This window comes from Mustelus asterias, chromosome X (genome assembly GCF_964213995.1).
Source record: "Mustelus asterias chromosome X, sMusAst1.hap1.1, whole genome shotgun sequence".
NCBI lineage: Eukaryota > Metazoa > Chordata > Chondrichthyes > Carcharhiniformes > Triakidae > Mustelus > Mustelus asterias.
This window is the reverse complement of record NC_135834.1, coordinates 554,411-581,540: the sequence shown is the minus strand read 5'-3', so window position 1 is coordinate 581,540 and position 27,130 is coordinate 554,411. Positions and strand designations below refer to the sequence as shown.

Genomic DNA, 27,130 nt, shown 5'->3' with positions numbered 1-27,130 from the left:
GAGGGATAGTAAGTTGCGATAAACAAATAAGATTTTGCTTCAGTCTTCACAAAGGAAGACATGAATAATGTACCAGAAGTTCTGAGAGAAACATGTTTTAGTGAGGAACTGAAGGAAATCAGCATTAGTAAAGAAATGGTTTTGGCGAAATTGATGGGATTGAAGGTGAATAAATCTCCAGGTCCTGATCATCTTCATCCCAGAGTACTTAAGAAAGCAGCCCTGGAATTAGTAGATCCATTTGGTGGCTATTTTCCAAAATCCTTTGGACTCTGGACTGGTTCCTACAGATTGGAGGGTAGCTAATGTAAGCCCACTATTCAAAAGGGAGGTAGAGAGAAAACAGAGAACTATAGACCAGTGAGCCTAATGTCGGTACTGGGGAAGTTGCCGAGGTCCATTATCAAGGATTTCATAACTTGGCAGCCAGTGGTATAATCAGACAAAGTCAGCATGGATTTACATAAGGGAATTCATGCTTGATGAATCTATTGGCATTCTTAGAGGTTGTAACTACTGGAGTTGACCGAGGAGAACCAGTGGATGTGGTTTATTTAGACTTTCAGAAGGCTTTCGACAAGGTCTCACATTACAGACTACTATGTAAAGTTAAAGCACATGGGATTGAAGGTAATGTCTTGAGATGGATAGAAAGCTGGTTAGCAGATAGGAAGCAAAGAATGGCATAAATGGGTCTTTTTCTGATTGGCAGTCAGTGATTAGTGGGGCTCCGCAGGGATCTGTGTTAGGACCCTAACTGCTCACATTATATATTAATGATTAGGAAGAGGGAACTGAATGTATTATCTCCAAATTTGCAGATGATACAAAGTTGGGTGGGAGGGTGAGCTATGAGGAGGATGCAGAGGTGTTTCAGCATGATTTGGACAGGCTGAGTGTGTGAGCATATGCATGGCAGATGCAGCATAATGTGGATAAATGTGAGGTTATCCACTTTGGTAGCAATAATAGGAAGACTGATTATTATTGAATGGGTGTAAATTGAGAGACGTGCATACTCAGTGAGACCTTGGAGTCCTTGTGCATCAGTCGCTGAAAGTAAGCGCACAGGTACAGTAGGCAATAAAGAAAGCAAATGGTATGTTGGCCTTCATAGCGAGAGGATTTGACCTCAGTGGGCCTGGAGGTCTGGAGTGTATCTGCTTCAATGCAAGGAGGTCACGGGCAAGACAGACGAGCTTAGAGCCTTAATGCTTGCGCGGAACTTGGATGTGGTTGCAGTGACGGAGACTTGGTTAAAAGGACAGGACTGGCAGCTGAATATTCCGGGGTATAAGTGTTTTAGGCGAGACAGAGAAGGGGCTAGGGGAGGTGGGGGAGTAGCAATGCAGGTTAGGGAGCATATTACAGTGGTACAGAGGGTGGACAACTTGTAAGGATCAGGTAACGAGTCACTGTGGGTGGAGCTCAGAAACAGGAAGGGCGCAGTCACTATGCTGGGGGTATACTACAGGCCTCCCAACAGCCCACGGGAAGTTGAGGAACAGATATGTAAGGAGATTCTGGACAGGTGCAGAAAAAATAGGGTTGTTGTAGTGGGAGACTTTAATTTCCCTCACATAGACTGGAAATCGCTTAGGGCTGGGGGCCTGGATGGGGAAGAATTTATAAAATGCGTACAGGAAGGTTCTTTGGAACAATGTGCTGACAGCCCAACTAGAGAGGGGACTATACTGGACCTAGTACTGGGGAATGAGCCCGGTCAGGTTGTCAAAGTTTCAGTAGGGGAACATGTGGCAAATAGTGACCACAACTCTGTTAACTTTAGGATAGTAATGGAAAAAGATGAGTGTTGTCCTATGGGTAAGGTGCTGAATTGGGGGAAGGCTAATTACAGCTGGATTAGTTAGGATTTGGTGGCTGTTGATTGGGAGAGGCTGTTCGAGGGTAAATCCACATCTGGCATGTGGGAGTCTTTTAAGGAGCAGTTGATAGGACTGCAGGACAGGCATGTACCTGTAAAGAGGAAGGATAGGAAAGGTAGGATTCGGGAGCCGTGGATAACCAGTGAAATTGTGGGTCTAATCAAAAAGAAAAAAAGAGGCATACATGAGGCCCAGGCAGCTAAAAACAGATGGAGCACTGGAGGAATACAGAGAAAGTAGAAAAGAACTCAAACAGGGAGTTAGAAGGGCAAAAAGGGGTCACGAAATGTCCTTGACAGACAGGATTAAGGAGAATCCCAAGGCATTTTATACATATGTTAGGAACAAGAGGGTTGTTAGGGAAAGAATCGGACTTCTCAGGGACAAAGGAGGGGAATTATGCTTAGAACCAAAGGAAGTAGGAGAGATCCTAAACGAATACTTTGCATCAGTATTCACAAAGGAGAGGGACATGTTGACTGGTATTGTCTCAGAGAGATGCGTTGACCTGTTAGAAAAAATCTCAATTACAAGGGAGGAAGTGTTAGGTTTTTTAGGAAACATTAAGACAGACAAATCCCGAGGGCCAGATGGCATCCATCCTAGACTCCTCAAGGAGGCAAGAGATGAAATTGCTGGGCCTCTAACAGAAATCTTTGTCTCTTCGCTGGACACAGGTGAGGTCCCAGAGGATTGGAGGATAGCAAATGTAGTCCTGTTATTTAAGAAGGGTAGCAAGGATAACCCGGGTAATTATAGGCCGGTGAGCTTGATGTCCGTGGTAGGGAAATTGTTGGAGAAGATTCTTAGAGATAGAATATATGCGCATTTAGAACTGAATAATCTCATTAGCGATAGACAGCATGGTTTTGTACGAGGGAGGTCATGCCTCACAAATTTGGTTGAGTTTTTTGAGGAGGTGACAAAAACGATTGACGAGGGAAGGGCCGTGGATGTCGTCTATATGGATTTTAGTAAAGTGTTTGACAAGGTCCCTCATAGCAGGCTGGTGCAAAAGGTTAAATCTCACGGGATAAAAGGTGAGCTAGCTAGATGAGTGGAGAACTGGTTTAGCCATAGAAAACAGAGGGTAACAGTGGAGGGGTCTTTTTCCGGTTGGAGGTCTGTGAATAGTAGTGTTCCGCAGGGCTCTGTACTGGGACCTCTGATGTTTGTGATATATATAAATGATTTGGAGGAAGATGTAGCTGGTGTGATCAGTAAGTTTGCGGACGACACGAAGATTACTGGAGTTGCGGATAGTGATGAACGTTGTCAGAGAATACAGTAGGATATAGATAGGCTGGAACATTTGGCGGAGAAATGGCAGATGGAATTTAATCCAGATAAATGCGAAGTGATGCATTTCGGTAGATCTAATGTAAGGGGGAGCTATACAATAAATGGCAGAACCATCAGGAGTATAGACACACAGAGGGACCTGGGTGTACAAGTCCACAGATCTTTAAAGGTGGCAGCACAGGTGGAGAAGGCATATGGCATGCTTGCCTTTATTGGACGGGGCATAGAATACAAAAGTTGGCATATGATGTTGCAGTTATATAGAACGTTGGTTCGGCCGCATTTGGAATACTGCGTCCAGTTCTGGTCGCCACACCACCAGAAGGACGTGGAGGCTTTGGAGAGAGTACAGAAAAGGTTTACCAGGATGTTGCCTGGTGTGGAGGATCTTAGCTATGAGGAGAGATTGGGTAAACTGGGGTTGTTCTCCCTAGAAAGACGGAGGATGAGGGGCGACCTAATAGAGGTGTATAAAATTATGAAGGGCATAGATAGGGTGAACAGTGGGAAGCTTTTTCCCAGGTCGGAGGTGACAAACACAAGGGGTCACGGGTTCAAGGTGAGGGGGGGGGGCAAGGTTCAACACAGATGTCAGGGGGGCGTATTTTACACAGAGGGTGGTGGGGGCCTGGAATGCACTGCCAAGCAAGGTGATTGAGGCGGACACGCTGGGATTGTTTAAGACTTATCTAGATAGCCACATGAACAGACTGGGAATAGAGGGATACAAACGAATGGTCTAGTTGGGCACATGAGCGGCGTGGGCTTGGAGGGCCGAAGGGCCTGTTCCTGTGCTGTATTGTTCTTTGTCTCTATAGGGATAGGGATGTTTTACTGCAATTGCACAAGGCAATTGATTAATTTGCTAGATGCGAGGCCACACCTGGAGTACTGTGTGCAGTCCTTATCTGTCTTTGCTATAGAGGGAGCAAAGCAAAGGTTTCCCAGGCTGATTCCTGGGATGGCAGGTCTATCATATGAGGAGGGACTAAGTTGATTAGGATTATATTTACTGGAGTTTAGAAGAGTGAGAGGGGATCTCATAGAAACTTATAAAATTCAAACAGGGTTAGACAGGGTAGATTCAGAAAGAATGTTCCCGATGGTGGGGGGAGTCCAGAACTAGAGGTCATAGTTTGAGGATAAGGGGTAAACCTTTTAGAACTGAGGTGAGGAGAAATTTCTTCACCCAGAGGGTGGTGAACGTCTGGAATTCACTCCCACAGAAAGCAATTGAGGCTAAAACGCTGTCTGATTTCAAGAAGAAATTAGGGCTAAAGGGATCAAGGGATATGGGGGGGGAAGGGGAGATCAGGATATTGAATTCAATGATCAGTCATTGAATGGCGGAGCAGGCTCAAAGGGCTGAATAGCTTACTCCTGCTTCTAGTTTCTATGTAAGCAATTTACAAGTCGATATGGATCGGTTAGGTGAATGGGCAAAAATTTGGCAGATGGAGTTTAACGTGGATAAATATTGGTCAGATGGGCAGAGCAGTGGCAGATGGTATTTAACCCCAAGTGCCAGGTGGTGCACTTTGGCAGAAATATCAAGACATGGCTAAGATCAAGTGTAGTATGGATCGGATGCTGCACTTAGTTGAGGTCATTGGGTTACATTTAAGCTTCATTTTCATATGAAGCAATTATTAAAAGCGACATCTCGGCCTTTTGGCTAAGATGCAAATAAGATCAAGCCTTGGAGGAGGAATCCTCCCCCTCCTCCAATCAGCTTGGCTCATGTAGATCAGGCCCAAGACAGGAGTGAAGGCCCTGTCTTGTCAGCTTGGATCGGAAATGTCTCAACTTGTTGAGACTCTGAATTGGACTTGATTTGATTGAATTGGAAAAGTACAAAAAAAAACAAGACAAGGTAATATTTAATGAATGGCAGGACACTCGGAAGATCAGAGGAACAGATGGATCTTGAGCTACCCATCGACAGATCCCAGAGGGCAGCAGAGCAGATTAAAGGGGTAGTTAGGAAAGCACATGGGACACTTGCCTTTATCAGTCGTGACATAGCGTTTAAGAGTAAGGAGGTTATGTTGGAGCTGTATAGAACATTGGTTGGGCCACAGCTGGAGTACTGTGTGCAGTTCTCCGCACCTTGCTATAAGGAGGATGTGAAAGCATTAGAGGGGGTACAGAGGAGGTTCACTAGGATGTTGCCTAGGAGCATTTGAGCTGTGGGGGGGGGGGGGGCAGGCATGATTGAGATGTATAAGATTATGAGGATCAGGGTGAATAAAAAGCAGCGGTTCCCTTTGGTTGAGGGGTCAACCACGAGGGGGCATAGGTTAAGGGTGAGGGGCAGGACAGAGGGATTTGAGAAAAAAAATGTTTACACTCAGAGGGTGGTGGGAATCTGGAATGCACTGCCTGGGAAGGTAGTAGAGGCTGGAAACCTCACAACCTTTAAAAAACATTTAAAGTAAAGTTTATTTATTAGTCACAAGCAAGGCTTACATTAACACTGCAATGAAGTTACTGTGACAATCCCCTATGGGGATTGGATGGGCATTTGAAATATCATAACATTCAAGGATATGGGACAAATGCTGGAAAATGGGATTAGTGCAACTTTAGTGGTAGTTGTCAGTGCAGGCTCGATGGGCCGAAGGGCCTTTTCTGCGCTGAACAACTCCGATCGAGTGTGGGGTTACTCATTTTGGTCAGAAAAATGGAAGGGTAAATTATCTAAATGGAGGGAAAGTTCAGAGTGCTTTGGTGCAAAAGGATTTAGGTGTCCTCTCCTCGTGTGTGATTCGCAGGAATCTAGTATGCAGGTACAGCAGGTAATAAGGAAAGCAAACGGAATCTTGACACTTATTGCAAAAGGAATAGAATATAAAAGTAGGGAAGTGTTGCTGCAACTGTACAAGGCATTAGTGAGGCTGCACTTAGAATATTGTGTACAATTTTGGTCCCCTTACTTGAGGGATGTGGTGGAATTAGAGGCAGTTCAGAGGAGATTCACGAGGTTGATTCCAGAGATGAGGGGTTTGTCTCACGAAGAGAGATTGAGCAGTTTAGGCTTAGACTCCCTGGAGTTTAGAAGAATGAGGGGAAACCTATTTCAGTTATACAAGATGCTAAAGGAGATTGACAGGGTAGACGTAGAGAGGATGTTTCCTCTTGTGTGGGGCAATCTAGAACTAGAGGTCATTGTTTTAGGATAAGGGGTAGCAGGTTTAAAACAGAAATGAGGAGAAATTACTTCCCTCAAGAGTCGCGAATCTGTGGAATTCAGTATACAGTAGATGCCGGGACATTGAATAAATTTGAGATAGTAAAGACAGATTTTTAATTAGTAATGGGTTTGAAGGGCTATGAAGAACAGGCAGGAAAGTGGAGTTGAGGCCGAGATGAGATCAGCCATAGAACATAGAACAGTACAGCACAGAACAGGCCCTTCGGCCCACGATGTTGTGCCGAGCTTTATCTGAAACCAGGATCAAGCTATCCCACTCCCTATCATCCTGGTGTGCTCCATGTGCCTATCCAATAACCGCTTAAATGTTCCTAAAGTGTCCGACTCCACTATCACTGCAGGCAGTCCATTCCACACCCCAACCACTCTCTGAGTAAAGAACCTACCTCTGATATCCTTCCTGTATCTCCCACCACGAACCCTATAGTTATGCCCCCTTGTAATAACTCCATCCACCTGAGGAAATAGTCTTTGAACGTTCACTCTATCTATCCCCTTCATCATTTTATAAACCTCTATTAAGTCTCCCCTCAGCCTCCTCCGCTCCAGAGAGAACAGCCCTAGCTCCCTCAACCTTTCCTCATAAGACCTACCCTCCAAACCAGGCAGCATCCTGGTAAATCTCCTCTGCACTCTTTCCAGCGCTTCCACATCCTTCTTATAGTGAGGTGACCAGAACTGCACACAATATTCCAAATGTGGTCTCACCAAGGTCCTGTACAGTTGCAGCATAACCCCACGGCTCTTAAACTCAAACCCCCTGTTCATAAAAGCTAACATGACCATATTAAATGGCAGAGCAGGCTGAATTGCCTACTCCTGCTCCTAGTTCTTATGTTCTTAAGTCAAAGTCTTCCAGCAATCAGTCGTATCACAGCAATTCCTACAACATTCCTACAATTCCTACAATACAAACATGTGGTTGCTGAGCACCAACTGTAGATTGGGTATCTGGTTTGCTCAACCCTCTTTAAACAAAGCAACAGAGATATGTAGATGGGTAATATCCACAGCTCATACCCAATCTGTACCCGGATAGCTGATCTCAGTCAGGGCAATGATCAGGTCATTACAACTGGCGTTAATGGCCCTGGGCTAGACAGAGAGAGAGAGAGAGAGACAGGGAGAGAGAGGGAGAGAGAGAGAGAGGCGGGGGGAGAGAGAGAGAGAGAGAGAGAGAAGCGGGCAGAGGGAGAGAGAGAGAGCGAGAGAGGCGGGGAGAGAGCGAGAGAATCGGGGAGAGAGAGAGAGCGAGAGAATCGGGGAGAGAGAGAGAGAATCGGGGAGAGAGAGAGAGCGAGAGAATCGGGGAGAGAGAGAGAGCGAGAGATAGAGGCGGGGGGAGAGCGAGAGAGAGAGATACAGGCGGGGGGAGAGCGAGAGAGAGAGGCAGGGGGAGAGAGAGAGAGAGAGGCGGGGGGAGAGCGAGAGAGAGAGATAGAGGCGGGGGGAGAGCGAGAGAGAGAGATAGAGGCGGGGGGAGAGCGAGAGAGAGAGATACAGGCGGGGGGAGAGCGAGAGAGAGAGATAGAGGCGGGGGGAGAGCGAGAGAGAGAGATAGAGGCGGGGGGAGAGCGAGAGAAAGAGAGGCGGGGGGAGAGCGAGAGAGAGAGAGGCGGGGGGAGAGCGAGAGAGAGAGAGGCGGGGGGGAGAGCGAGAGAGAGGCGGGGGGAGAGCGAGAGAGAGAGAGGCGGGGGGAGAGCGAGAGAGAGAGAGGCGGGGGGAGAGCGAGAGAGAGAGAGGCGGGGGGAGAGCGAGAGAGAGAGAGGCGGGGGGAGAGCGAGAGAGAGAGAGGCGGGGGGAGAGCGAGAGAGAGAGAGGCGGGGGGAGAGCGAGAGAGAGAGAGGCGGGGGGAGAGCGAGAGAGAGAGAGGCGGGGGGAGAGCGAGAGAGAGAGAGGCGGGGGGAGAGCGAGAGAGAGAGAGGCGGGGGGAGAGCGAGAGAGAGAGAGGCGGGGGGAGAGCGAGAGAGAGAGAGGCGGGGGGAGAGCGAGAGAGAGAGAGGCGGGGGGAGAGCGAGAGAGAGAGAGGCGGGGGGAGAGCGAGAGAGAGAGAGGCGGGGGGAGAGCGAGAGAGAGAGAGGCGGGGGGAGAGCGAGAGAGAGAGAGGCGGGGGGAGAGCGAGAGAGAGAGAGGCGGGGGGAGAGCGAGAGAGAGAGAGGCGGGGGGAGAGCGAGAGAGAGAGAGGCGGGGGGAGAGCGAGAGAGAGAGAGACGGGGGGAGAGCGAGAGAGAGAGAGGCGGGGGGAGAGCGAGAGAGAGAGAGGCGGGGGGAGAGCGAGAGAGAGAGAGGCGGGGGGAGAGCGAGAGAGAGAGGCGGGGGAGAGCGAGAGAGAGAGAGGCGGGGGGAGAGCGAGAGAGAGAGAGGCGGGGGGAGAGCGAGAGAGAGAGAGGCGGGGGGAGAGCGAGAGAGAGAGAGGCGGGGGGAGAGCGAGAGAGAGAGAGGCGGGGGGAGAGCGAGAGAGAGAGAGGCGGGGGGAGAGCGAGAGAGAGAGAGGCGGGGGGAGAGCGAGAGAGAGAGAGGCGGGGGGAGAGCGAGAGAGAGAGAGGCGGGGGGAGAGCGAGAGAGAGAGAGGCGGGGGGAGAGCGAGAGAGAGAGAGGCGGGGGGAGAGCGAGAGAGAGAGAGGCGGGGGGAGAGCGAGAGAGAGAGAGGCGGGGGGAGAGCGAGAGAGAGAGAGGCGGGGGGAGAGCGAGAGAGAGAGAGGCGGGGGGAGAGCGAGAGAGAGAGAGGCGGGGGGAGAGCGAGAGAGAGAGAGGCGGGGGGAGAGCGAGAGAGAGAGAGGCGGGGGGAGAGCGAGAGAGAGAGAGGCGGGGGGAGAGCGAGAGAGAGAGAGGCGGGGGGAGAGCGAGAGAGAGGCGGGGGGAGAGCGAGAGAGAGAGAGGCGGGGGGAGAGCGAGAGAGAGAGAGGCGGGGGGAGAGCGAGAGAGAGAGAGGCGGGGGGAGAGAGAGAGAGAGAGGCGGGGGGAGAGCGAGAGAGAGAGAGAGGCGGGGGAGAGCGAGAGAGAGAGAGAGCGGGGGGAGAGCGAGAGAGAGAGAGAGAGGCGGGGGGAGAGCGAGAGAGAGAGAGAGAGCCGGGGGGAGAGCGAGAGAGAGGCGGGGGGAGAGCGAGAGGCGGGGGAGAGCGAGAGAGCGGCGGGGGGAGAGCGAGAGAGAGGCGGGGGGAGAGCGAGAGAGAGAGGCGGGGGAGAGCGAGAGAGAGGCGGGGGGAGAGCGAGAGAGAGAGGGGCGGGGGGAGAGCGAGAGAGAGAGAGGCGGGGGGAGAGCGAGAGAGAGAGAGAGAGAGGCGGGGGAGAGCGAGAGAGAGAGAGAGAGAGAGGCGGGGGAGAGAGAGAGGAGAGAGAGAGAGAGGCGGGGGGGAGAGCGAGAGAGAGAGAGAGGCGGGGAGAGAGAGAGAGAGCGAGCGACAGAGGCGGGGGAGAGAGAGAGAGCGAGCGACAGAGGCGGGGAGAGAGAGAGAGAGAGAGCGAGCGACAGAGGCGGGAGAGAGAGAGAGAGAGAGCGACAGAGGCGGGAGAGAGGAGAGAGAGCGAGCGACAGAGGCGGGGAGAGAGAGAGAGAGCGAGCGACAGAGGCGGGGAGAGAGAGAGAGAGCGAGCGACAGAGGCGGGGAGAGAGAGAGAGAGCGAGCGACAGGAGGAGGCGGGAGAGAGAGAGAGAGCGAGCGACAACGGCGGGAGAGAGAGAGAGAGCGAGCGACAGAGGCGGGGAGAGAGAGAGAGAGCGAGCGACAGAGGCGGGGAGAGAGAGAGAGAGCGAGCGACAGAGGCGGGGAGAGAGAGAGAGCGAGCGACAGAGGCGGGGAGAGAGAGAGAGAGCGAGCGACAGAGGCGGGAGAGAGAGAGAGAGCGAGCGACAGAGGCGGGGAGAGAGAGAGAGAGCGAGCGACAGAGGCGGGGAGAGAGAGAGAGAGCGAGCGACAGAGGCGGGGAGAGAGAGAGAGAGCGAGCGACAGAGGCGGGGAGAGAGAGAGAGAGCGAGCGACAGAGGCGGGGAGAGAGAGAGAGAGCGAGCGACAGAGGCGGGGAGAGAGAGAGAGAGCGAGCGACAGAGGCGGGGAGAGAGAGAGAGAGCGAGCGACAGAGGCGGGGAGAGAGAGAGAGAGAGCGAGCGACAGAGGCGGGGAGAGAGAGAGAGAGCGAGCGACAGAGGCGGGGAGAGAGAGAGAGAGCGAGCGACAGAGGCGGGGAGAGAGAGAGAGAGCGAGCGACAGAGGCGGGGAGAGAGAGAGAGAGCGAGCGACAGAGGCGGGGAGAGAGAGAGAGAGCGAGCGACAGAGGCGGGGAGAGAGAGAGAGAGCGAGCGACAGAGGCGGGGAGAGAGAGAGAGAGCGAGCGACAGAGGCGGGGAGAGAGAGAGAGAGCGAGCGACAGAGGCGGGGAGAGAGAGAGAGAGCGAGCGACAGAGGCGGGGAGAGAGAGAGAGAGCGAGCGACAGAGGCGGGGAGAGAGAGAGAGAGCGAGCGACAGAGGCGGGGAGAGAGAGAGAGAGCGAGCGACAGAGGCGGGGAGAGAGAGAGAGAGCGAGCGACAGAGGCGGGGAGAGAGAGAGAGAGCGAGCGACAGAGGCGGGGAGAGAGAGAGAGAGCGAGCGACAGAGGCGGGGAGAGAGAGAGAGAGAGCGAGCGACAGAGGCGGGGAGAGAGAGAGAGAGCGAGCGACAGAGGCGGGGAGAGAGAGAGAGAGCGAGCGACAGAGGCGGGGAGAGAGAGAGAGAGCGAGCGACAGAGGCGGGGAGAGAGAGAGAGAGCGAGCGACAGAGGCGGGGAGAGAGAGAGAGAGCGAGCGACAGAGGCGGGGAGAGAGAGAGAGAGCGAGCGACAGAGGCGGGGAGAGAGAGAGAGAGCGAGCGACAGAGGCGGGGAGAGAGAGAGAGAGCGAGCGACAGAGGCGGGGAGAGAGAGAGAGAGCGAGCGACAGAGGCGGGGAGAGAGAGAGAGAGCGAGCGACAGAGGCGGGGGAGAGAGAGAGAGAGCGAGCGACAGAGGCGGGGAGAGAGAGAGAGAGCGAGCGACAGAGGCGGGGAGAGAGAGAGAGAGCGAGCGACAGAGGCGGGGAGAGAGAGAGAGAGCGAGCGACAGAGGCGGGGAGAGAGAGAGAGAGCGAGCGACAGAGGCGGGGAGAGAGAGAGAGAGAGAGCGAGCGACAGAGGCGGGGAGAGAGAGAGAGAGCGAGCGACAGAGGCGGGGAGAGAGAGAGAGAGCGAGCGACAGAGGCGGGGAGAGAGAGAGAGAGAGCGAGCGACAGAGGCGGGGAGAGAGAGAGAGAGCGAGCGACAGAGGCGGGGAGAGAGAGAGAGAGCGAGCGACAGAGGCGGGGAGAGAGAGAGCGAGCGACAGAGGCGGGGAGAGAGAGAGAGAGCAAGCGACAGAGGCGGGGAGAGAGAGAGAGAGCGAGCGACAGAGGCGGGGAGAGAGAGCGAGCGACAGAGGCGGGGAGAGAGAGAGAGAGCGAGCGACAGAGGCGGGGAGAGAGAGAGAGAGCGAGCGACAGAGGCGGGGAGAGAGAGAGAGAGCGAGCGACAGAGGCGGGGAGAGAGAGAGAGAGCGAGCGACAGAGGCGGGGAGAGAGAGAGAGAGCGAGCGACAGAGGCGGGGAGAGAGAGAGAGAGCGAGCGACAGAGGCGGGGAGAGAGAGAGAGAGCGAGCGACAGAGGCGGGGAGAGAGAGAGAGAGCGAGCGACAGAGGCGGGGAGAGAGAGAGAGAGCGAGCGACAGAGGCGGGGAGAGAGAGAGAGAGCGAGCGACAGAGGCGGGGAGAGAGAGAGAGAGCGAGCGACAGAGGCGGGGAGAGAGAGAGAGAGCGAGCGACAGAGGCGGGGAGAGAGAGAGCGAGCGACAGAGGCGGGGAGAGAGAGAGAGAGCGAGCGACAGAGGCGGGGAGAGAGAGAGAGAGCGAGCGACAGAGGCGGGGAGAGAGAGAGAGAGCGAGCGACAGAGGCGGGGAGAGAGAGAGAGAGCGAGCGACAGAGGCGGGGAGAGAGAGAGAGAGCGAGCGACAGAGGCGGGGAGAGAGAGAGAGAGCGAGCGACAGAGGCGGGGAGAGAGAGAGAGAGAGAGCGAGCGACAGAGGCGGGGAGAGAGAGAGAGAGAGAGCGAGCGACAGAGGCGGGGAGAGAGAGAGAGAGAGCGAGCGACAGAGGCGGGGAGAGAGAGAGAGAGCGAGCGACAGAGGCGGGGAGAGAGAGAGAGAGCGAGCGACAGAGGCGGGGAGAGAGAGAGAGAGCGAGCGACAGAGGCGGGGAGAGAGAGAGAGAGCGAGCGACAGAGGCGGGGAGAGAGAGAGAGAGCGAGCGACAGAGGCGGGGAGAGAGAGAGAGAGCGAGCGACAGAGGCGGGGAGAGAGAGAGAGAGCGAGCGACAGAGGCGGGGAGAGAGAGAGAGAGCGAGCGACAGAGGCGGGGAGAGAGAGAGAGAGCGAGCGACAGAGGCGGGGAGAGAGAGAGAGAGCGAGCGACAGAGGCGGGGAGAGAGAGAGAGAGCGAGCGACAGAGGCGGGGAGAGAGAGAGAGAGCGAGCGACAGAGGCGGGGAGAGAGAGAGAGAGCGAGCGACAGAGGCGGGGAGAGAGAGAGAGAGCGAGCGACAGAGGCGGGGAGAGAGAGAGAGAGCGAGCGACAGAGGCGGGGAGAGAGAGAGAGAGCGAGCGACAGAGGCGGGGAGAGAGAGAGAGAGCGAGCGACAGAGGCGGGGAGAGAGAGAGAGAGCGAGCGACAGAGGCGGGGAGAGAGAGAGAGAGCGAGCGACAGAGGCGGGGAGAGAGAGAGAGAGCGAGCGACAGAGGCGGGGAGAGAGAGAGAGAGCGAGCGACAGAGGCGGGGAGAGAGAGAGAGAGCGAGCGACAGAGGCGGGGAGAGAGAGAGAGAGCGAGCGACAGAGGCGGGGAGAGAGAGAGAGAGCGAGCGACAGAGGCGGGGAGAGAGAGAGAGAGCGAGCGACAGAGGCGGGGAGAGAGAGAGAGAGCGAGCGACAGAGGCGGGGAGAGAGAGAGAGAGCGAGCGACAGAGGCGGGGAGAGAGAGAGAGAGCGAGCGACAGAGGCGGGGAGAGAGAGAGAGAGCGAGCGACAGAGGCGGGGAGAGAGAGAGAGAGCGAGCGACAGAGGCGGGGAGAGAGAGAGAGAGCGAGCGACAGAGGCGGGGAGAGAGAGAGAGAGCGAGCGACAGAGGCGGGGAGAGAGAGAGAGAGAGCGAGCGACAGAGGCGGGGAGAGAGAGAGAGAGCGAGCGACAGAGGCGGGGAGAGAGAGAGAGAGCGAGCGACAGAGGCGGGGAGAGAGAGCGAGCGAACGAGAGAGGCGGGGAGAGAGAGCGAGCGAACGAGAGAGGCGGGGAGAGAGAGCGAGCGAACGAGAGAGGCGGGGAGAGAGAGCGAGCGAACGAGAGAGGCGGGGAGAGAGAGCGAGCGAACGAGAGAGGCGGGGAGAGAGAGCGAGCGAACGAGAGAGGCGGGGAGAGAGAGCGAGCGAGCGAGAGAGGCGGGGAGAGAGAGCGAGCGAGCGAGAGAGGCGGGGAAAGAGAGCGAGCGAGCGAGAGAGGCGGGGAGAGAGAGAGAGAGCGAGCGAGAGAGGCGGGGAGAGAGAGAGAGAGCGAGCGAGAGAGGCGGGGAGAGAGAGAGAGAGCGAGCGAGAGAGGCGGGGAGGGAGAGCGAGCGAACGAGAGAGGCGGGGAGGGAGAGCGAGCGAGCGAGAGAGGCGGGGAGAGAGAGAGAGAGCGAGCGAGAGAGGCGGGGAGAGAGAGCGAGCGAGCGAGAGAGGCGGGGAGAGAGAGCGAGCGAACGAGAGAGGCGGGGAGAGAGAGCGAGCGAGCGAGAGAGGCGGGGAGAGAGAGCGAGCGAGCGAGAGAGGCGGGGAGAGAGAGCGAGCGAGAGAGGCGGGGAGAGAGAGCGAGCGAGCGAGAGAGGCGGGGAGAGAGAGCGAGCGAGCGAGAGAGGCGGGGAGAGAGAGCGAGCGAGCGAGAGAGGCGGGGAGAGAGAGCGAGCGAGCGAGAGAGGCGGGGAGAGAGAGCGAGCGAGCGAGAGAGGCGGGGAGAGAGAGCGAGCGAGCGAGAGAGGCGGGGAGAGAGAGCGAGCGAGCGAGCGAGAGAGGCGGGGAGAGAGAGCGAGCGAGAGAGGCGGGGAGAGAGAGCGAGCGAGCGAGAGAGGCGGGGAGAGAGAGCGAGCGAGCGAGAGAGGCGGGGAGAGAGAGCGAGCGAACGAGAGAGGCGGGGAGAGAGAGCGAGCGAACGAGAGAGGCGGGGAGAGAGAGAGCGAGCGAGCGAGAGAGGCGGGGAGAGAGAGAGCGAGCGAGCGAGAGAGGCGGGGAGAGAGAGCGAGCGAACGAGAGAGGCGGGGAGAGAGAGCGAGCGAGCGAGAGAGGCGGGGAGAGAGAGCGAGCGAGCGAGAGAGGCGGGGAGAGAGAGCGAGCGAGCGAGAGAGGCGGGGAGAGAGAGCGAGCGAGCGAGAGAGGCGGGGAGAGAGAGCGAGCGAGCGAGAGAGGCGGGGAGAGAGAGCGAGCGAGCGAGAGAGGCGGGGAGAGACTGCGAGAGACAGAGAGCCAGACAGACAGATGGGGAGAGAGAGCCAGAGAGCCAGACAGACAGATGGGGAGAGAGAGAGAGAGAGAGAGAGACAGAGAGCCAGACAGACAGATGGGGAGAAAGAGAGCGAGAGACAGAGAGCCAGACAGATGGGGAGCGGGAGAGCGAGAGACAGAGAGCCAGACAGACAGATGGGGCGAGAGCGACAGAGAGCCAGACAGACAGATGGGGCGAGAGCGACAGAGAGCCAGACAGACAGATGGGGAGAGAGCGACAGAGACACACACACACACACACACAGACACACGAAAAGAATCAGCTTGGATTTCCATTCCTATTGCCAACAGGTGCTGGAAAATGCATGTGTATAAATATCAGCACGGATGGTATGGTGCTTGCTTCAAATGTTTCTCATAAGCAACAAATCACCTGATACCCACTGAGTTTATGAGTGAAGAATGGTGACTTGGACAAGGCACTGGAATGCTGCCAACGAGTATAGAACTAGCCTGTAATTCAGGGAGGAGACATTAACATTCATTCGGTGGAGGGAATGGTTTTGAAAAAAATCAGATCATGTTAATTATAAATCTTAAATGTTTATTTATGAAACTAGGAATGAATATCGTTTTATTGGTCAGAACATTAAATACAGGAGTTGGGAGGTCTTGTTGAAGTTGTACAAGACATTGGTAAGGCCACACTTGGAATACTGTGTGCAGTTCTGGTCAGCCTATTTTAGAAAGGATATTATTAAACTAGAAAGAGTGCAGAAAAGATTTACTACGATGCTACCAGGACTTGATGGTTTGAGTTATAAGGAGAGGCTGGACAGACTGGGACGTTTTTCCTCTGGAGCGTAGAAGGCGGAGGGGTGATCTTATCGAGATCGACAAAATAAGGAGGGGAATAGATCAGCTAGATGGTCAATATCTTTTCCCAAAAGGTAGGGGAGTCTAAAACTAGAGGGCATAGGTTTAAGGTGAGAGGGGAGAGATACAAAAGTGTCCAGAGGGGCAATTCTTTCACACAGAGGGTGGTGAGTGTCTGGAACAAGCTGCCAGAGGTAGTAGTAGAGGCGGGTACAACTTTGTCTTTTAAAAAACATTTAGACAGTTACATGGGTAAGATGGGTATAGAGGGATATGGGCCAAATGCAGGCAATTGGGACTAGCTTAGAGGTTTTAAAAAAAGGGTGCGGCATGGGCAAGTAGGGCCGAAGGGCCTGTTTCCATGCTGTAAACCTCTATGACTCTATGAATATGTTGTCTCTTTAGCAAAAGCTACTAAACTTAATTCTAAATTAGCTATGTTTTCAAATCACTAAAATTGCACTTTACAACACCGTCATTTATTTATGACAGAGAAGATTCAGGGTAGGTTTTGTAGTAAATAGCTCTGTTTACAACTGCCTCTCAACATGTTAGGAAAGAGCCACCGTGGCTGGAACCAATATAATTATTTTTAAGAATCAACCTGTTTTTTGTTTTCAAAAACTGGATATTTAGCAAGGTATATTCAGGTTTGCTTTTTGATTAAATTTGTGTGAATGTCAGGCAAACCAAGAAAAATCTATTTAAAATGTATCTATATGAAGCTCACACATTGTCAAATTCTGCTCCACTACATTTAGATTCTACTCCATCACACAAAAGTGGCACATTGATAATCTTTTTAAGAAACCATGACCAAATGATTGGTTACACCGATTCTCCATACATGGAAAATTATTGAAGTCAGGAACTATTTCTTTTGGTTAGGGACCTGTTGCAGTTATCTATAGGAACAGTGAAGTAAATTGAAATGCTGCCTGCTTAGAGAGAGGAGTACTCTCTCTTGCTATTTCGCTCAGCAAGAAATTCCAGTGACAGATACAGTTACTATAGTATTTCAATATTAAAGCATCTGATTACTGAAATAATTCTGCACCACCAGCTCATAAGAACATAAGAAATAGGAGCAGGCCATCTAGCCCCTCGAGCCTGCCCCGCCATTCAATAAGATCATGGCTGATCTGATAGTGGTTTAGTTCCACTTACCCGCCTGATCCCTATAACCCTTAATTCCCTTATTGATCAGAAATCTATCTACCTGTGACTTAAACTCCTGTATTAGTTTGTTGACGTGGTGTTTCTATCAAGAGTTAGTGCTTGCAAATTCGCAAACACAATAATAACACTGGTATACCGATAGATAGCACTGAAATGAACTCTCAATACATCAAATTACAAGATACCCAGCAAATTAAGACTTTTTCTGCTGCTCGTTCAGTCCCACTTATTTTGACTGTCTTGCACCAAAATTCCATTCTATCAGGTTGCCTGCATTTGGTGCAAGTACAGTACTTGTAATCAGTCCTACACTTGTCCAAATATCAATGTTGTGAATTTAGTGCTGGTTTCCCACTCTCCCCTTTGACTCTGTTGCACATGCTAACTAAGTCAGCAAGACACCAGGAGTTGGAACAGTCGGCATTATGCCGTAATGTCGGTTCTCAATGCTGTTACCCCACTGGTTATCCTACAGCACAGCAATAGTACCGATTGCTTTAACTCCTGATCTCAAGTGGTTTAGAATTCCCCAAAGGGAAGAGGGAAATTGCAAATTCTATGACGACAAGTCAAAGGGACAAGATCAGTAAAGCACTGTTGAGTCAGAATAGGAGGATACAACAAGGATGTTGGACCAAGTTTAGAAATACAGGTCCTATGCTGTGTCTGAAGCACGTGAGGGAAGCCTGAAAGAAATAGGCAATTGGGGCAATTGTGAAGAATGGGACTGGGCCACATTGACTTTCGGAATATTCAATGAAATTTAATGTTGATGACCAGGACCACACAGACTTTAATCTGGCAAGGTACTCAATACATAAATACTCCACTATATACAAGAACAAGGTTGAGGTTGTTCCTTGGTGAGTGACCCTTCTGTTTGCTCTGCAGTCAAGAGGCAAATTTGAAATAACATCTAAAAATACCGATTTTTAATAAAATAATCAACTACAGGCTCATCATTCAACGGAAAGTGATTTGGCAATATGTACGTCAAATTTCTCAAGTTATTTCTAATTCTGCAACACTGACATAATGAAAGAAATAAACAATTCATCATTCAGCCAAAATTTCTACCAGTAATTATGAACAAGTGGGTATTTCCAGTGGTCAACTGTAATTCAGTGCATCTTAATTTGACATTTTGCGCCTACGTACCAATTTATTTGTAAAATACTGCGCACCAAATGGACTGAATCTGGTTCCTCACCATTCCTGAAGTGACCCCAGGTTGTCCTCAAAGTAGGCACCATTTCCTGACAGCTGTAGTCGTCGTTTCCAGTCCTGAATCATATTCAGCACAGTGCCCTGGACCTGTTCCAGAGATCCCACCGCTTCCAAGATGCTGTAATTTCTCTTCTGTTAAAAAGCCATTCAAAAAACCCAAAAGATTCATTGTTAGCCTCAAGGCGCGTTTACCCTATTAAGTGGGTCCCAGGGAGCAACACTCAAACAACGTCTGTCTGCCCAATGTATTTTGTGTTTGCTCTCTCCATAGGCCTACTGGAGCCAAACCATAGGACAGAGATCAATTTATCTGTTCATGGACAGACATCACATGTTGCTGCAGATCACAATGGTCTCTATTTAACATTTAGTGCCAGGCAACACAAATGTAAAAAGGGAGCTACCATTCAACATGCTTAGCTTTGTTGACATATGGCTGGGCAGAGGTCTTTTTTTGGATATTGACTGTGAAAACACTATAGCACATGAAACTCGTGAATCGCAAAGCAAAGCCAAAATAATAAAACAAAATAAATCGGGAGGTAAATGATAATTGGGAGGCATGCATTCAGTGGTGTTACAAATTGGTTTGAGACTTCCTCTCTCCCCTCAACCCCATTCAGTTTGTGTTTTCCTCTTTATAGCAAGCCTAAATGAATAAAGGATTTAAACCCAATTTAGTTCACCGTCTCAGTCACCCTGTGGCAATTTAATTCATAAACATTTTGCAAAGTTTCTGCACAATTTTGTAAGAACTTTGGGATCATAGTGAGAGAGAGTTCCTGTGTTCTGGAATACTGCACTACTAACTCAAAAGTAAGCACTAATTAGTGGTTCACAACCATTTTAGAATTTCTTTATGTGTACCATCTTTTCCCCTCTTTCCTGCTCCCCAATCATTAACATTTTCCAGCTTAACATTGGCATGACAAAAGCCGTTATGACCTACAAAATTCCCCTTTTCCAACCACTTCCATTTTTGCAATGTGTCCTATCTGACGTAGTGCTAAACTGAAAATTCATTATCTAATTTTTCACTTAAGCCAGTATTTTCCAGCTCTAACATGCCTAATCTCCATCCATACTTCCATCCCATTGTAACTGAAATATTCAATTCATGCTTTCACCTCCAAGCTCAATTTCTCAAGCCCCTCCTTAGCAGCATCCAAGGTTCTTTATCCCAATAGACACATACTAACTCATCACTAACACAGCATCCTACCTTGGGCTAAGTCGGATTCATCTCTCACCCTTGTCTCAATGATATCCTTATATACAATACATTGATTTCAGAATCCTCACCCTTTTTTAAAGATCCCTCTGCAGCCATGGTCCTTGATACCCATGAAACCTCCTGCAGCATGATGTTCAAGTTCACAACCTCAGTTCTTCTCACACTAGCCTGTGATCCCTCCCATTTATGACTATTTAGTTATTACAGTCCTGCAGCCTATTATTTTCCTGAACCGCCCACCTTACTTCATTTCTCCTACTACAAAAACTGCTCTAATGCCTTCAGTATCTTCTCCTGAATGCAGCTTAATGTCTGCTGTCTTAACCACCCCACCCATTTTGTGAAGTGCCTTGGGACGTTTCACTATATAAGGCGCCACATAAGTGCAAGATTTTGGCTGCAATTGCCAATTCAGTGCATTATTACTGCATCACAGTAATACTAGATACTTATTTAGAGTAATTATTTTAAAAATGTTCATAACCGGTTCAGTTCAATCAGCAAAAGCTTTTGGATGGTTGCCTAATGCAGACATGGGACATTTATGCTACCGAGACAACTGAAAGTCTTCAATGAAGCTTTGATCACAGAACTAACTCTGATGCCTAATTTTTAAAAATTTTCCCAGCATATCAAAAGGATCCTCATTTTAAATAATTGTATAATCAAATGAACTTAATCCAGTCGACAATCTATGTATCAGACTATTTGCATTCTTTAAACTACTAGTGACAGTAAGTCAATTCTCCCTGTGCAGTCTTTTCACTTGTTCAAAGACACCATAATGTGCCAGTTTAAAATTGTTTCTCAACTTACACTTGTAAGCAGCTAAATACATTTTTGCCAGTTCAGTCCATTTACAGTTGCCACAATGCAAAAATATTAAAACACAAACAAGGAAATGTTTGGGACCATTCTGTACATCTAGAATAAGTGTCTAATCCAATGGCAACTTGCAAAATCAATGAAAATCTGGGCCTCACTCTGGATAAATATCTTTTACATTAGGTGATGCTGTTGTTATGAAACAGGATCAATTTAGGGACGGTATATGGGGAAGTAGCAATGATAAGGACATATAATAAAGTAGCACTTTAGACAATATCCAAATCCAGTTTAGAATGGGATAAAGGTTTCGCTGCCATTGTAGGGGTCCCAAATAAAATGAGCCTGGGCAGACGATAATTCCAAGTGGATGTTTCATTAACAGCATAAAACATACAAGAATTTAGCACAATTTGCCAACCTCACTCAGAAGCTGGTGAGGGAAGTGGGAAAACAAAAATCACACCGAAACAGTAAAGCCTGGGGCTGATCCACATGATTAGGGGAGATTAAAATGAAACTTTGCTCTGCATAATGTTTGTTTCATGCGGATACTGGATGTGAACTATATAAACATGTTACTAGTATCCTTCATCTCACTGGAGGGCAAAACAGTTGTCATTTCCTTGCATAACATGTTTAAGAATTGATGTTATTGCCCCAAGCATTCTGGATCTTATCACAAGGTGGTGACCCATGTTGGAAAGTGCAGGTGACACTCAGACTCAGCAATCATGAAACTTCATCAAATAGCTTATCTAGGCTCAAACTCAAAGAATGGGTGCTTGGGTGAAGAACTGGAGGGCAGAGGTTGTCAGTGGTACTCTTTCTCAATGGGGGCAGTATAAAGGGTTAAATGAGTTAATTCTTGGACTGTGTTATAAAGGAGATTTTCCCTGTCTGGGGATGGACAGAAGAGAAAAAGATAAAAGAACAAATGTTTTTCATGAACAACTGCTACATAATGAAGGATTGTGCTTTTTAAAAAAAGTATCTGATCAAAATAGGAAAGATTAAGCAGGTAGATGTGCAGTTACCTCTACACTGCTGTCTTTAACCACTCACAATGTAGCTAAAGGGTGGGCTCATCCAAATCAGCAGCAGCTAGAGGATATAGCCAGTTTCCCAGATGCAAAACTTTATTTGCATGAATGAAAGTTTATAATGCTGCAGTCTTTCATTTGCGCTTGGCATGAACTTACAGCCAGTGAATTAGCCATCAGATACCCTTGGAAAACGCAGTGCAGTGTGCCAAATGGTAATTGGTATGGAGGCAAAGGCACCCACCACCATACCTCGCACTTGAAATTTTCCCCTGCAGTCATTCGACAGAATTGCTGCCAGTGTAAACTTTCCTGGCAAATATGCTTGCCATGCAGTCACAAATTTACCAAGTAGTACTCAAAATCATTTCTTCCATTCAATAAGCAACTTTTCTTCCTAGACTGAAGATGTATTAAGCTTAATTAAGTTTCTCAATTTATTGGCAAGAACAGAAAATAAAAGAGAGAACACTTGCAACCATCCTCTGATGCCATGCATCATTCCAAGTCAAATCAAAGCACTGGTTGCCACTACTCTAAAACAGGAGGTGTACTAAGTCAGCCTGAAGCAATTAGCCGAGTGACTTTCCCTCTCTCCTAAGGCAAAGAACTTTCACCAGCTCAGGCTCAGAAGCAGCTTTGACCGCTTACCAACAGAAGTATAAATAGAAGTTGGCACGCAGTAAAGAAAATATGTGCAATTATATTGCGCCTTATCATGTCTCTCAGAAACGTCTCAAGGTTCTTCACATACAATGTTTTGCTTTGAAGTGCAGTGACTGTTATGTAGGCAAATGCAGCAGCCATTTTGCGCACAGGAAGATCTCTCAAACAGCAATAAGGTGAATGACCAGTTAATCTCTTTTTGTTGGTGCTGCTTGCAGGAGGAATATTGACCCAGGTCACTTGGAGAACTCCCTGATCTTTTACAAATAGTGCACTTACCGGAGTAGAAAGTTTGACCCAAAGAACGACTAGCAGTGTTCACTCAGTACTATTCTGGGACGTCAGTCAAGATTTTGTGCTCAAGTCCTTGAATGGGGTTTGAACCCAGAACATTCTGACTCAGAGAAGAGTGTGTGACCAAATGGTCAAGGTTCACATTGAGCTGGGGTGAAGTTTCAGATTGTTCAGAAACTGGATTTCAAAGTGGGGAACAATCTTTCTTCAATGGAAGATAATTATAATCATTTGTAAGCAAGGCTAAAAGCTCCTTTGGACACCAGCAATGCAAGCAAGTTAGTGTCACATTTTTGCCAAATAATCATGAACACAAGGCATTACATATTCATGCTATTATCAGCTTCAATCCAACAACTGGAGCCAACATCACATGAATTAGATGAAAGTCCTTGGTCAACCAAACTACTTCCACAAATTTGGCTACACATAGACTGCTGAGTTCCAGTCAAAATAAGGGACTTGAGCAAGTATAACGCTGCAAATGTGAAAGTAGCAGAGATATTTAATACCACTTCATTCCCGTTGTAATACTGACTTTACAGGAGGAGTTCCCTAAAAGCACAAAAGATAACTGCATATACAGAACCACATCTGTCGAAATTTGACTATTCTAGATGGTTTCTTAAAGACATATTTTTCAAATTCTAAGACTGGAAATGGCAATTTAGGAGAGTATCCCAGAACACAAGATGGTTAAACAATTGGTCTTAAATAAGTCTAGCATGCAGCATTCAACTTAGATGCGGGGACTTTAACTTTGCAAATATTGACTGGAAAAGCTATAGTTCGAGTACTTTAGATGAGTCAGTTTTTGTCCAATGTGTGCAGGAGGGTTTCCTGACACAGTCTGTAGATAGGCCAACAAGAGGCGACGCCACATTGGATTTGGTACTGGGTAATGAACCAGACCAGGTGTTAGATTTGGAGGTAGGGGAGCACTTTGGTGATAGTGACCACAATTCGGTTAAGTTTACTTTAGCGATGGAAAGGAATAGGTATATACCGAAGGGCAAGAGTTATAGCTGGGGGAAAGGAAATTATGATGCGATTAGGAGAGATTTAGGATGCATAGGTTGGGGAAGGAAACTGCAGGGGATGGACACAATTGAAATGTGGAGCTTGTTCAAGGAACAGCTACTGGGTGTCCTTGATAAGTATGTACCTGTCAGGCAGGGAGGAAATGGTCGAGTGAGGGAACCGTGGTTTACTAACGAAATTGAATCTCGTGAAGAGGAAGGAGGAGACTTATGTAAAGGTGAGACGTGAAGGCTCAGTTAGGGCGCTCGAGAGTTACAAGTTAGCCAGGAAGGACCTAAAGAGAGAGTTAAGAAGAGCCAGGAGGGGGACATGAGAAGTCTTTGGCAGGTAGGATCAAGGAAAACCCTAAAGCTTTCTATAGGTATGTCAGGAATAAAAGAATGACTAGGGTAAGATTAGGGCCAGTCAAGGACAGTAGTGGGAAGTTGTGTGTGGAGCCTGAAGAGATAGGAGAGGCGCTAAATGAATATTTTTCATCAATATTCACGCAGGAAAAAGACAATATTGTCGAGGAGAATACGGAGATACAGGCTATAGGACTAGACGGGATTGAGGTTAATGAGGAGGAGGTGTTAGCAATTCTGGAAAGTGAGAAAATAGATAAGTCCCCTGGGCCGGATGGGATTTATCCCAGGATTCTCTGGGAGGCTAGGGAGGAGATTGCAGAGCCTTTGGCTTTGATCTTTATGTCATCATTGTCTACAGGAATAGTGCCAGAAGACTGGAGGATAGCAAATGTTGTCCCCTTGTCCAAGAAGGGAAGTAGAGACAACCCTGGTAATTATAGACCAGTGAGCCTTACTTCTGTTGTGGGCAAAATTTTGGAAAGGATTATAAGAGATAGGATTTATAATCATCTAGAAAGGAATAATTTGATTAGGGATAGTCAGCATGGTTTTGTGAAGGGTAGGTCGCGCCTCACAAACCTTATTGAGTTCTTTGAGAAGGTGACCAAAGAGGTGGATGAGAGTAGAGTAAAGCAGTTGATGTATATGGATTTCAGTAAAGCGTTTGATAAGGTTCCCCACGGTAAGCTATTGCAGAAAATACGGACACATGGGATTGAGGGTGATCTTGCGGTTTGGATCAGGAATTGGCTAGCTGTAAGAAGACAGAGGGTGGTGGTTGATGGGAAATGTTCATCCTGGAGTTCAGTTACTAGTGGTGTAACACAAGGATCTGTTTTTGGGCCACTGCTGTTTGTCATTTTTATAAATGACCTGGATGAGGGCGTAGAAGGATGGGTTAGTAAATTTGCGGATGACACTAAAGTCGGTGGAGTTGTGGACAGTGTGGAGGAAAGTGGCAGGTTACAGAGGGACATAGATAAGCTGCAGTGCTGGGCTGAGAGGTGGCAAGTGGAGTTCAATGCGGAAAAGTGTGAGGTGATTCACTTTGGAAGGAGTAACAGGATTACAGAGTACTGGGCTAATGGTAAGATACTTGGTAGTGTGGATGAACAGAGGGATCTGGGTGCCCATGTGCATAGATCCCTGAAAGTTGGCACCCAGGTTGTTAGGGTTGTTAAGAAGGCGTACGGAGTGTTAGCTTTTATTGGTAGAGGGATTGAGTTTCGGAGCCAGGAGGTCATGTTGCAGCTGTACAAAACTCTGGTGCGGCCGTACTTGGAGTATTGCGTACAGTTCTGGTCACCGCATTATAGGAAGGATGTGGAAGCATTGGAAAGGGTGCAGAGGAGATTTACTAGGATGTTGCCTGGTATGGTGGGAAGATCGTATGAGGAAAGGCTGAGGGGCTTGAGGTTGTTTTTGTTAGAGAGAAGAAGGTTAAGAGGTGACTTAATAGAGGCATACAAGATGATCAGAGCATTAGATAGGGTAGATAGTGAGCGCCTTTTTCCTCGGATGGTGATAGCTAGCACGAGGGGACATAGCTTTAAATTGAGGGGTGATAGATATAGGACAGATGTTAGAGGTAGGTTCTTTACTCAGAGAGTAGTAAGGACGTGGAATGCCCTGCCTGCAGCAGTAGTGGACTCGCCAACATTAAGGGCATTTAAATGGTCATTGGATAAACATATGGATGATATTGGAATAGTGTAGGTTAGATGGGCTTTAGATTGGTTTCACTGGTCGGCGCAACATCGAGGGCCGAAGGGCCTGTACTGCGCTGTAATGTTCTATGTTCTAGATGTCTATAACATGAAGACACAACATTACATAAGGCACCTTGCAACAAATGGGGTAAGAGGGTGGCGGTGGTCAAGGTGGCTCCAAAATAATACACCAGGCGCTGGGAAATTGGGACTGAGTCAGCCAGACTTGGCAAAATAGTGCGTCACTTGAACAGATCCACAATGCTCAACAGGGTGCCGCTGGTTAATGTTACGTGAAGGGACAATCCTGTGACTCGAGAGGTGTACTTCTTCCAATTGTAGTTCCTGATAAACATGCAAGTCAATAGTCTAGCAGATGGTTTCAACCAGAAAAACAGTTTTCCGTGCTGGTAAGCTGCCTGGAGTTAATTGGTTAAACTGGGTGGCACAGTGGTTAGCACTGCTGCCTCACAGCACCAGGGACCCAGGTTCGATTCCCGGCTTGGGTGACTGTGTCTATGTGGAGTTTGCACTTTCTTCGTGTCTGCGTGGGTTTCCTCCAGGTGCTCCGGTTTCTCCCCACCGTCCAAAGATGTGCAGGTTAGATGGATTGGCCATGCTAAATTGCCCCTTAGCTTCCAAAGATGTATAGGTCAGGAGGATTAGTAGGGTTAATGTGTAGGGTTACGGGGATAGGCAAGATGCTCTTTCAGAGAGTTGATGCAGACCTGATGGGCTGAATGGCCTCCTTCTGCACTGTAGGGATTCTATGGATTCCAAAGCCCATAGGCCTTGGCTTGTCACCCAACATTCACACTCTTTGGACTTGGGTAAGTAATGTGTGTCCATATAAGAGCAATTGTACAAATCAGGCAAATGGAAACTCTGCTTAAGGATTTCAGCAGCTTGGGTTGGAGACTCTTAAAACACATTGATGGGTATCCATGTATGTTAAGGTACTCAGGTGACCAAAAGCTCATCTCCATAGTTTGGTGGGAAGCAGGAGTACAGAGCAAACATAAAAGTGCTCAGCTACCATGACAATGGCCACAACGTCCAGGAGAAGCCTCAGATCTCTTCACATTTTCAAGGAGTTATTCCATAAATATTTCCTTAGCTTGGCCAACTGCTTCTTTATACTAACAGAAGTAAGCTCACCCTTCTGTGATCGTCCCACGTGCTCTTTTGCTGGCTTGTGTGTTCTTCCCTCTTGGTGTATTCTGGTAGTGGGCTACTTGCTTGCGGCAAGTGGTGCTGAGCTAAAATAAAAACAATAGTGTAACAAGCTTCAGACCTCAGAAGACTTCACTAAGCACACAAACAATTCCTTCCTTTTGTTCATTCATCTAACTTGACTTCTCTGCGGCTAGAGAGTACTCTGTGCTTACGGCAACTGCTCGGGCACAACTGTCCTGTGAGAGTTTCCCTGCTGGGAAACTTGCTTGCTCAACATAGGACTAACAAATGTGGGGCAAAATTGAGTCCAGCCCAGATCCATAGATCCACAGAGAGTGGGTGAGAGGGGAGGGCAGGGCAAGCGCAGCAGCAAGAGGGCAGACAGGTGGGGGAAGCGGACTGGGGGCTGGTGAGTGGTGGTATGGCAAGGGCTGAGCTTTTTTTTTGGGGGGTGGGAGGTGGTACACAGCACAGTCAGACAGCAAGAGACAGAATCAGCGACACGTGCATACATGAGAGATGAAAATAAGGGTATGCGCTTGAGAGGGCAAGGGACATGGGCGAGCTAGACAGGCTGCAAGAAGGAGAGACAGGTCCATGGAAAGGGAA

The 27,130-nt window shown here is 49.7% G+C and overlaps 1 protein-coding gene across 3 annotated transcripts in view; it reads right to left on the bottom strand.

Annotated features, from left to right (window-relative positions):
• LOC144481968 (signal transducer and activator of transcription 5B-like) overlaps positions 1-27,130 on the bottom strand; it is a 142,149-nt gene that overhangs the window by 35,549 nt on the left and 79,470 nt on the right. For all 3 annotated transcript variants that reach the window (XM_078201175.1, XM_078201174.1, XM_078201176.1), the window contains exons 6-7: positions 26,504-26,604; positions 18,170-18,318 (exon numbers count right to left, since the gene is read on the bottom strand). In XM_078201175.1, coding sequence (XP_078057301.1) covers positions 18,170-18,318; positions 26,504-26,604 — 250 coding nt within the window. The remainder of the gene's footprint in view (positions 1-18,169; positions 18,319-26,503; positions 26,605-27,130) is intronic.